At 39.8% G+C, this 12,259-nt stretch overlaps 1 protein-coding gene across 3 annotated transcripts in view; it reads left to right on the top strand.

Moving 5' to 3' along the window:
* Nucleotides 1–288: 288 nt before the first annotated feature.
* Nucleotides 289–12,259, top strand: part of nfatc3b (nuclear factor of activated T cells 3b) — a 27,127-nt gene continuing 15,156 nt past the window's right edge. For all 3 annotated transcript variants that reach the window (XM_056451654.1, XM_056451653.1, XM_056451652.1), the window contains exons 1-5: nucleotides 289–710; nucleotides 4,044–5,184; nucleotides 5,782–5,944; nucleotides 8,585–8,784; nucleotides 9,583–9,755. In XM_056451654.1, coding sequence (XP_056307629.1) covers nucleotides 641–710; nucleotides 4,044–5,184; nucleotides 5,782–5,944; nucleotides 8,585–8,784; nucleotides 9,583–9,755 — 1,747 coding nt within the window. In that variant the 5' untranslated portion in view covers nucleotides 289–640. The remainder of the gene's footprint in view (nucleotides 711–4,043; nucleotides 5,185–5,781; nucleotides 5,945–8,584; nucleotides 8,785–9,582; nucleotides 9,756–12,259) is intronic.

Raw genomic sequence — 12,259 nt, 5'->3', positions numbered from 1 at the left:
TTTAAAAACACTGTAGTATTTCTGTTTATTAATATGATGTGGGATATAACCGCAGGTCGCCACTTTCTTTACAGTATAACCATTATTTACGCGGTAACTCTGGTTACCATGGTATTTCTGTCCGTGTAAGGTCTCTTACTCTGACCTTGTAGAGTAGACTACAGCGAAGTGTGCACTAGCTGAGCAGTTCTTGTCCACTACAGCGGAACTGACTCCTTCAAGTCTCGCATTATTGTTGCTGTTTGCAAATGAGGCCGCGTGCGCGCGCGTGCGTTTCCGACTGTTTGTAGTCTGTCAAATGTCGTGACGTCACGTCTGGAGTCGCGCAGTGTAAAATGTAACTTTACTATTTCCATCCAGGCGCGCGAGAGACTTCAGATCAACGCCGAACCCAGCATGGGATTATTAAACTCGGCGGGGCACCGACAAAGTCCAGAAAGAAACGACACCGACGACTCCTCGATCTAGCGAACTTCTGAGGGGGATAAAGGACATTTTGGAGCGCGGGTTCCGGGTTTTTCTGACAACCGTCGTTGTTTCGTCGCTTGTAGAAAGTTGCTCTGAGTCGCGTTCGCGCGCATGGACTTGTTTGTGTGTGTGTCATTTTACAACAGAAAGTAGAGCCGAGGACTCTAATGAAATGAGTAGCAACTACAGCGAGGAGCTGGACTTCAGGCTGATTTTCGGGGAGAGCAGTTTCAGCCACACAGGTCTGTACACTTCTTCCACCATTATAATCAATCAAGCAGAAGCCATGCTGCAGCTTCCCGTTTTTTTTTTTAAACAGATTCTACGGGTTTTTACAGAAGTGGCCATGTTTGTTGTGAATACGTGAAACTGGTTTTCTGAATAGTCACTTCCTTATCTTCCAGCATCAAAGTGGTGCGTGCAGTTGACGCGCTGAATGAGGAAGGTCAAAGACTAATCATGCGAATCATCTTTAAAACATGCATGTTTTTACTTGTGTTTGGGGTAAAATGTGCTGGTTTTACCAAACAGCAAGCTGCCACAGGTGCATTTGTATGTTAGTAGTTGTAGTATTACTGGCACTGAGCATGACACTGTATTTCCCTACATACTGTATGAAAAACAACTTTTAAACATGCATGTTTTACTTTATATATCAATTAAAATGTTTTTCTGCACAAAAAAATGGTATAATTGCTTTTGTTATTGTCGTTGTTGTTAGTAATATGTTATTAATGATGATGATAGTAATAGTATAATAATAATAGTAATTATTATTATTATTATTAGTAGTAGTAGTAGTTATAATATTTCATCAGCATAATAATTATTATTTATATTATTATTATGATCAATATCATTATTATTACTGACACTGAGCATGTCACTGTACTTCTCTACATACTGTATGCTAAACCACTGTTAAACATGCATGTTTTACTTTATGTATGAATTAAAATAGCTGTTTTTCTTGACAAAAATTCCACAATTTTGTTTATGTCGTAGTTGTAAATAATATTTTAATAATGATAATTATAATAATAATAGTAATTACTATTATTTGTAATAGTAATAGTATTAGTATATATGAATTAAAATTGGCTGGTTTTAGACAATAAAAATCGTAATTGCTTTTGTTATGGTCGTTGATGTTAATAATATGATAATAATAATTATTATTATTATAATTGTTGTTGTTGTTATTGTTGCTATTATTGTTGTTGTTATTATTATTATCAGCATTCTCATTATTTATATTATTATTATTTTCATTCTTATTATTGACACAGACCATACTGTATGCCAAACAACTTTTAAACATACATGTTTTGCTGTATATATGAATTATAATTGGCTGTTTTTAGACAAAACATGCTGTAATTGCTTTTGTTATTGCGTTGTTGTTAATATAATAATAATAATAATAATAATTGTTATTATTATTATTGTTGTTGTTGTTATTATTATATCATCAGGTCCTCATTATTTATATTATTATTTTTAATATGATCATTGTTATTACTGTCACTCAGCATGTCATTGTACTTCCCCTACATACTGTATGCTAAACAACTTGTAAAACCTGCATGGCATAACAAAAAATGCCATAATTGCTTTTGTTATATTCATTGTTGTTAATAATGTGTTAAAATAATAATATTATTAGTTTTATAATATCATCCTAATTATTTATATCATTATGTTTGTTATGATTGTCATCATCATTATATTACTAATTCTCTACATACTTTATGCTAAACTTCTTTTAAAACATGCATGTTTTACATTATGTATGAATTCACTAGACACAAAACCGCCTTGATTGCTTTGTTATTTTTACTACTAATAACAATAATTTAATCATTATTATTACTGTTATTATTCGCACTGAGCATTTCACTGTGCTTTTCTACATAATGTATGCCAAAAACCTTTAAAAACATGCCCTTTTCAATTGCTAAAATTGACAGTTTTTCTTGACAAAAATGGCCGTAATTGCTTTTAATATTGTTAATAATAATAAAAATAATAATATCAGCGTCATTATTATCATATTACTATTATTATTATCATTGTTATTATTATTACCACTACTACTGACACTGAGCATGTCACTACTTCTCTACATACTGTATGCTAATCAACTTTTAAAACATGCATGTTTTACTTGTTATTTGTTATATTTGGCTGTTCTTTAGGCAAAACATGCTGTAATTGCTTTTGTTATTGTCGTTGTTGTTAATAATATAATAATAATAACAATTTTTATATCATCACATCCTCATTATTTATATTATTATTATGATCATTGTTATTACTGGCACTGAGCATGTCACTGTACTTCCCTACCTACTGTATGCTAAACAACTTTCAAACATGCATGTTTTACTTTATATATGAGGTAAAATTAGCAGTTAGCTGCCATAATTGCTTTTGTATGTTGTTATTATTATGGTGGTAGTATTTATTTATTTATTTATTTATTTATTTATTTATTTATTTATCCTGGCACTGATCATGTCACTTTACTTCTCTACATACAGTGCGTCATTGTTGAACTATTCAATGCAAAGTGCACTTCCTCTGTAATCCACCTCCTCCATCGGTAGGTAAACCTGGCTGATAACGAGGTTAAACTCACCGCAGTTCCCCTTTTAAGTTTTATTGCTGGACATTTGCCTGATGAGGCTGGAGTGTGGTCAGGGTGTATAACATTATGGCCATCAGATAGTCTTATCAGTGTGACAGCATCCCCGGCTCGTGGACCTGTGCGTGTGATGTTTATGGTCAGCTACTGTTGTGCTGTGAACGAGCCACAAGAGCATCTCTCCTAATACATTTGCTATGGGCTTGGTTTTTCTCAAAGTGACCTGATTGGCAGAATTGTTTTTCTTTATTTGAAAAGAATTTAAATGTATTTTAAATGTGGGTCAAGACAGGCCAAACTTACATGGCCCACATACCAATTATCAACATCTGAGCCAAATGCTACATTTTATATTTGGCCCATGTATTGTGTGCCGCCTTAAAGACGGTGCCACCTCTGCCAAACCCGGGCCACATTTGGCCCACATTCTGTATGCCAGTGCCGGATGAATGCCTGCTGTTTTACGCCCAATCTGGGCCAGAATTCATTGCTACCTGGAAAGTAGTCAAGTGCTAAAAAGTGGCAGCATGGTGGCTCAGTGGTCGCCTCACAGCAAAAAGATTGCTGTCCCGGCTGGGCCAGTTGGCATTCCTGTCTGGAGTTTGGATGTTCTCCCTGTCTTTGCAACTGGTTTATATGCAGTATAAGCGAATTGGGTAAACACAATTGGCCTTAGTGTGTGAATTCAAGAGTGTATGGGTGTTCGCCAATACTGGGTTGCAGCTGGAAGGGCATCCGCCGCGTAAAACATATGCTGGAATAGTTGGCGGTTCATTCCGCTGTGGTGACCCTTGATAAATAAGGGACTAAGTCGAAGAAAAATAAATGAATGCAAAAAGTACCCTACATTCAACATGTTTGTGCACCTTTAGACTTTCGGCCATTAATGGCAACTGTTATTTGTTCTTGTCTTCCCCTGTTACTCTAGAATCCAGATCAGATGATGATGCCAACTGCTACCCTCTCTATCCTTCCGAACCCCATTTTCCCACTGAACAGCAGGACAACTGTACAAACCAGCCGTATGGCACCCCCAACCCTGCTTCTGTCCAACCCATGGAGTCTCCCAGCAGGGTTTTTGACTGTCCTAGCATCCAGATCACCTCCATCCCAGCCAATTGCCTCCAAGACCCAGGCACCCAGCAGCTGGACCAGTCCACAGGTGCTTGTGCGGAAGTCAGTGCTGGATCCCTATCAAGGGACCAGCTCTTTCTACCATTGGATGCATCCTACAGGGACACGTCCTCCCTGTGTCCTAGCCCCTGCAGCAGTTTGTCCTCCCGTAGCTGGTTGTCTGACGCCTCGTCCTGCGAGTCTTTCTCGCATATATATGATGATGTGGAGGCAGAGCTGAATGAGGCAGCTGCTCAAGTCCGTCTTGCATCTCCTCTAGTGTCTCCATTGCCGTCTCCTCTACCATCCCCTCTTAACTCTCCCCAGGCATCTCCGCAAGTCTCTCCACTTGTTTCCCCCTTTGGTTCTCCTGGATGTATGGCTTCTTACGGAGATGATCCTTGGTATCGTTACCAACAGTATCATCAGCAATCTCTGCAGTATCCATTTGCCCAGTCTCTGTCTCCGTATCAGTCCCCCCGTACCAGCATCACTGAGGAAACATGGCTCAGTCCGCGTCCACACTCCTCCTCCTCGCGGCCTTCCTCTCGACCAACTTCGCCATGTGGGAAAAGGCGACATTCCAGTGCAGAGGTCATTCCTGGTTTGGCGTCCCCTCACTTATCCCCTAATGCAACTCCATCTCACTCTCCTCGCGGGAGTGTCACTGAGGAGTCCTGGATGGGTGGAGCCAACTTTGCCCCATACCACACCCTTCCAGTGGACGTGGATGTCCCATCCAAAACCAGAAGAACTTATCAGTCAAACCACAACCAGGATCAAGCATCTTTGTTTTCTGGGCAAGAGGACTCGGGGCTTCAAGACCAAGGCCTTGCAAACTCAGGCATAGCTGTATCCCTGCCCAGCTTAAAAAAAGAGGATATAGTGGAACACTTCTTAGCCGTTCCAACACCCTTCTCCTGGGTCAAACCCAAGCAAGCCAGCACTTTATACAGGTAAACTACATGTGCATAATAGGACTCGATTGTTCCCTCTTTGGTTTTGAATAAGTGTCAGTTAAAGAGCAAGTCAAATGGGGTTTTAAAGTCTGGTAATATTGTGCCGGAGTCTAATACAACAAGTTGGAATGCATTTAAGGTAAAAATGCACCAAAAAGTCGATGTGAAATTTAAATTTACAGTGTTTGTTTTGCTAGAGCATATTGTTAATCTTTAGGTAAGTGTTTCCCAACACAGTTCCTGAAGGTACTAACAGTGCACATTTTCAACCTCTGCTTAGTCCAACACACCTGAAACTCATCAGAACGTTAGAAGAGACACCAAAACCTGAAACGAATGGGTCAGATAAGGGAGACATCCAAAATATGTACTGTTGGTGCTGGTGTATAACTGTTTACATTACAGCACCGCTATCTTACAAACTGCAAACGAGATATTTCTCTAAAACCCATATAACCTGCTCTCTAGTGACAGATTGTTGGCCTTGTTCTTCCAACATTTATGAAACTAATAGGGTACTAACAATGGGTGTTCTGTTTCACTGACCACTGCTCACAAACAACAGTCACCATTGTTCTCTTTTAACACACTCAGGTCAACTTCTTTACCTCCGCTGGATTGTCCTCTGCCCAGTCAGTATGGCCAGTGTGAGATGAAGATGGAAATTCAACCTAGAGCTCACCACAGAGCACATTATGAGACGGAGGGCAGTCGAGGGGCCATTAAATCAGAGTGCGGAAGACACCCTGTTGTAAAGGTCAGTCTTTACACTAGATCTCAGATCAGCCTTAAATTGATTTCCCCCATCCTTCAAGGTCCATTTCCTGTGCAATATAATGATATATGATGTATGGACATAATAACAAGTCTTTGCTTTATTCCATGATGTCACAAAATACATTGTTCACGGTAATTCTTATATGAGAGCAATATTACATGACATTACAGGGATACAGACAGAAACATGGGTTCTAGTGTTGTCACGATACTGAAATTCGGTTCCAGTCGATACTGAAATTTGTAAAAACGTCAATTTGCCATTGTGTTCACGTGCTCAACAGAAATGACTGTGATTGGCCATGAAGGTCATCAGTTCACCAAACTCACCGCTGTTTACTGTGCGTAACATAGATATAGAGACACTTGAGTGGATTGGGGGTGGAGTTGGTCGGATTGGGGGTGTCTCGGACAAAAGCAAAGAGCGGGTGGGGGCGGGGAGTTGGTTGTGGTGGTTGTCGCAGATGAAAGTGAAGACCGCGGTTTGGGGGTGGGGTTAGTCTGGTGGGCCCAGTATCTCTGGGGGCCCCAAAACTGCGTGGGCCCTTAGAATCATCCTTAAGCCCCCCAAGTTATGTTTTATATGTAACTTAAGTTTTTAACTTAAAGGGGACCAATTATGCCTCTTTTTAAAAAATGTAAAACGCTGATGTGACATACCAAACAAATAATGTTTTGACCCTTTTCGGCTTTGATCCTAATTGTGACGTTTTGGTGACTGTCGCTTTAAATTCAAATGAGATTATGCTCTTTTAAAAGAGGGCGGAGCTACAAATGCCTGCGTATCAGCATAGTGGCAAATTCAAAACAGGACTAACGTTATCTTTGTGAAAAACTGAAAATATCTTAGTCCCTGACATTATCTTAGGCAGGTACGGTGTGAAAACTCTGTCGGACTGCTGCTTCTCACTCAGGGCTGTTTATGCTAATAAGGGACAGCTGGTCATTAGTGGGCGGGGCTTCTCCCTCTGATGACACTTATAAAGGGAGAATGTCAACCAAAGTGTTTCTGCAGACTGTTTTAATCAAATGCGATTATAAAAATATAATTAATTCATGTTTACCATTAGAAGCTGGATATATTCACACACAACTGTGTTTAAACCTCTTATAAAAGTGATTTTTGCATAATAGGTGCCCTTTAAAACCTACTTTTTGCACCTCCGTTTGTTGCCTCTGGTGAATTACAAATGGAAATACCTACAAGTGATTTATTGATTATGATCAATTATTAATAAAGTATGTCATCCATCAGTACCTACAGTATATGTTCTCATGTTCGTCATGGAGCATTCAAACTGTATTGTGCACTTTTAAAATAACATGAACTTTTACAGCAATTGTCTCCATTGTTCTGGTAAATTGAGAAAGGCTTCCATACCTCAAGGTTTATTTGTAGCTCATCTGACATCTGCTGCATAGCGCAGGACAAAAATATCAGGTCATTGTTTGAGTATATTTAATTATTCATATTAATATTACAATAATACCCATTTTGGATCATAACTGATATTTTCATTTGCCTTAAAAACAGACTTAGAGATAAATGAGATGAATGTCAGCCGGTCTTATGGACTGGACGTTGGATCCAGTCAGCTTGTGGTATTTATAACAACATGTGAGCTAATGTTACATGTGTCGGCCTGTTTGTTTACCCTAGCTACCTATGACACAAATGCCTATTGGACGAGCAGATGCTCTGAGCTTTCAGCAACGATCACATGTAAAACTAGAAAAAGAAAGTTAGTCAACATAGGGGTATGTTGACATGACGTTGCATTTTCACTGAGAAAAATTAATATAGACCATTTCAATGCGGCTCATGAACTATTATTGCCTGTTATCAAACTATTTCATAACTGTAACAACAAGCAATTTAATCATAACTTAATATTAAAACAGCTCTCATAATGTTATTTACCAATATGTGGCCCTTTTTGGATTCTCGGAAGCTATAGAAATTTAAAAATTTGTAAAATCATTAGTGACTACCTCAGGCCTAATTTTACAAGTGGCTATTTTACTAAATGACAATTATTTTTTATCAATATATATTTATTCATTCACTTCGGCTTAGTCCCTTTTTCATCAGGGGTCACCACAGCGGAATGAACCGCCAACTATTCCAGCATATGTTTTACCAAAGTCTCTTTAAGGCAAGTCATTTCACTTGGCGGCCCTCTTTGGAACGCCTCTTGAGCAGTATACTCTGGCATTCTGTCTGAATAGGGAATGATTGCTTATGATTGGTTAGGAATCACCAATAAAAATGAACAACAACTGTCCATTAAGTTTAATTTCTAAACGTCCAATCACACAAAATCTGCAGTGACTCACGTCTGGTCTGAGCCCCTCTCCCAGAGTATCGTCAGTCTATAGAGATCGATGATTGGCCCCTGTACTAAAAGGCAGCCATTTACCATATAGCGATCAACGATTGGCTCCTGTACTAGTAGGCGGGGCTTTATTCACCATATTGACAGTTACACTTGTGTATTCAAGAGTATTTGGTTTTACACAGCGGATGCCCTTCCAGCTTCAACCCACTACTCAGAACCCACACTCTCTTTATTCGTCTTTTTATTCGTCTCTTTATTTCGTCTCTTTGTTCTTTCTCTAGCTAATAGGCTATAATGAGAAACCCGTCAGCCTGCAGATGTTCATCGGCACGGCGGACGAACGATATATCCGGCCGCACCCCTTCTATCAAGTGCACAGGATTACTGGGAAAACGGTCGCAACGCCGAGTCAAGACACTGTAATATCCAACACCAAAGTTCTTGAAATTCCTCTCCTGCCTGAGAACAACATGTGCGCCAGGTACCCGTCAAACAAACCTCTGATTTACATTCACCCTGCCCTGCACACACTGGAGAGGGAGCGCTTTTGCATAAGTGATGTATTGACGTGGCTGACAGTTCAGTCTTTAGATGTTTAGATGTGTGGGTTTTTCTCTCATGTTGTGTTTGGTTTCACACCTGCACAGATGAATAGCAAACATGTTGGTGAAGACTACGCCTACATTTATTATTATTTAATTATTATTATTCCAAGAAGGGCAGCACGGTGGCTCAGTGGTTAGCACTGTTACCTCACAGCAAGAAGGTCACTGGTTTGAGTCCAGGCACTCCGGTTTGACAAACTAAATTCCGTCAAACTCCGGTTTGACAAACTAAATTGGCCGTAGTGTATGAGTGTGTGTGAATGTGAGAGATTATGGGTGTTTCCCAGTACTAGGTTGCAGCTGGAGTGGCATCCGCTGTGTAAAACATATGCTGGAATAGTTGGCGATTCATTCCACTGTGGCAACCCCTGATAAATAACGACGATGCTGAAAACTACACACAGAAATGCCAACTGACCTAGCGGGGACTCGAACCAGCAACCTTCTTGCTGTGAGGCCACAGTACTAACCACTAAGCCAACATGCCGCCCTTAACAGAAACGTTTTCTTATTATTTTCTGATGTTATTTAGTTAATGCAGGTCTCATGAATGTAGTCAGCTAACTGCTCTTCACACATCAGCTTCATTTCCCTGGATAAGTGCAATTTTATTAAATAAACAGAACTGAATGGACTGTAATGTTTGATGGTTGCCTTTTATCTTTCTTTGAAAGCATCGACTGTGCCGGGATCCTGAAGCTGCGAAACTCAGACATCGAGCTGCGTAAAGGAGAGACCGATATCGGGCGTAAGAACACGCGTGTGCGAGCTGTTTTCCGTGTTAACATTCCTCAACACAATGGGAAATTGCTGTCTCTCCAGGTGGCGTCATCCCCTATAGAGTGCTGTGAGTTATTCTCTGTGCTTTTACTGCGCAATTTGTGTCACGTGTTCATTATATATACAGTTGGAGTCAGAAGTATTAGCCCCTCTGTATATTTTGTCCTCTAATTCCTGTTTAACGGAGAGAAGACTTTTTTCAACATATTAACTAATTTCTTTATGTTTTATCCATGATGACAGCACATAATATTTCACTAGATATTTTTTTGAGATACTAGTATTCAGCTTAAAGTGACATTTAAAGTCTTACATTTGTTAATAAGGCAAGTCCTGGTATAACAGTTTGTTCTATAGACCAGGGATTCCCAAACTTTTCAGCCCACGACCCCCAAAATAACAATTCTAGTGACTCGCGACCCCCACTATCCTTGGAGGTTGGAATAAACATTCAAGCATTGCACACAATGGTGCACACCCACCAATAGGAACTATATACAGTGCATCCGAAAAGTATTGATAGCGCTTCACTTTTTCCACGTTTTTATGTGACAGCCTTATTCCAAAATGGATTAAATTCATGTATTTCCTCAACATTCTACACACAATCCCCCATAATGACAATGTGACAAAAGAGTTTTAGAAATTGTTGCAAAATTATTAAAAATGAAAAAGCTGAAGAATCACATGTACATCAGTATTCACAGCCTTTGAAGCTCTAAATTGAGCTCAGGTACATTCTGTTTCCACTGATCATTCTGGAGATGTTTTAGCAGCTTCATTGGAGTTCACCTGTGGACAATTCAGTTGATTAGACATGATTTGAAAAGGCATACACCTGTCTATATAAGGTCCCAGGGTTGACAGTGCATGTCAAAGCACAAACCAAGCATGAAGACAAAGGAATTGTCTTTAGGCACAAGGCTGGGGAAGGTTACAGAAACATTTCTGCTGCTCTGAAAGCTCCAATGAGCACAGCTGCCTCAATCATCCGTAAGTGGAAGATGTTTGGAACCACCAGGACTCTTCCTAGAGCTGGCCGGCCATCTAAGCTGAGTGATCGGGGCTGAAGGGCCTTAGTCAGGGAGGTGAGCAAAAACTCGATGGTCACTCTGTCAGAGCTCCAGCGTTCTTCTGTGGAGAGAGGAGAACCTTACAGAAGGACAACCATCTGTGCAGCAATCCACCAATCAGGCCTGTATGGTAGAGTCGCCAGACTGAAGCCACTCCCCGCCTGGAATTTGGCAAAAGGCATCTGAAGGACTCTCAGACCATAAGAAACTAAACTCTCTGACCTGATGAGACTCAAATTGAACTCTTTGGAGTGAATGCCAGACGTTACGTTTGGAGAAAACCAGGCGCCACTCATCACCAGGCAAATACCATCCCTACAGTGAAGCATGGTGGTGGCAGCATCATGCTGTGGGGATGTTTTTCAGCAGCAGGAACTGGAAGATTAGTCAGGATAGAGGGAAAGATGAATGCAGCGATGTACAGAGACATCCTGAATGAAAACCTGCTTCAGAGTGCTCTTGACCTCAGACTGGGGCGACGGTTCATCTTCCAGCAGGACAATGATCCAAAGCACATCGGCAAAATATCAATGTAGTGGCTTCACAACAACTCGGTGAATGTCCTTGAGTGGTCCAGCCAGAGCCCAGATCTAAATCCTAATAAACATCTCTAATGAGATCTGAAAATGGCTGAACATCGTGGCTTCCCATCTAACCTGATAGCGTTTGAGAGGTACTGCAAAGAGGAATGGGCCAAAATTCCCAAAGACAGGTGTGCCAAGCTTTTGGCATCATATTCAAAAAGACTTGAGGCTGTAATCGCTGCCAAAGGTGCATCAACAAAGTATTGAGCAAAGGCTGTGAATACTGATGTACATGTGACTTTACAGCTTTTTATTTTTAGTAAATTTGCAACAATTTCTTCTTTCACATTGTCATTATTCATTATAAATAAATGAATTTAATCCATTTTGGAATAAGGCTGTAACATAAAAATGTAGAAAAGCGCTATCAATACTTTCCGGATGCACCTTAGACACGTGTATTGACAACTCAAAGGGCAACAATTTAACAACCATATAATTTTTTTGTAGTTTATTCATTTGTTTACTTTAATATTAACCTCATCTAATGAGAATGGTGGTGGGCACAGTGTTTATTGCACAAGTCTATTCTTGGTTTAATTTTAAAGACCGCCACTTGGAGGTTATCTTTTAAAATAGATTTAAAAATTGTACAAGAGTTCTGTAAAGGTATCAAAGTTTAGTAGTCTGCTGCAACTGACGCTATTGCTGTGTCAAAATAATATAATACATAACGTAAACACCCAAGGGGTCACAATCCAAAGGAAAAAAATCCATTTGCTTTTTAATATTGGCATGGTGTTTTTTTAAGTAACTATTAAATACTGTTTTATCTTCTGTAGTCTAGGAATCAAATATGGTTTTTATTAGTTTAATAACAAATTAGACTTTTGGAAATCATAAAGCGACCCTCACACATTGTCCCACGACCCCCACTTTAAGAACAACTGCTGTAGACAAACCAAAATAAAGAT

Source organism: Danio aesculapii, chromosome 25 (assembly GCF_903798145.1).
Source record: "Danio aesculapii chromosome 25, fDanAes4.1, whole genome shotgun sequence".
NCBI lineage: Eukaryota > Metazoa > Chordata > Actinopteri > Cypriniformes > Danionidae > Danio > Danio aesculapii.
Note: the sequence above shows the minus strand (reverse complement) of the source record. Positions and strands in the feature narration are given on the sequence as shown.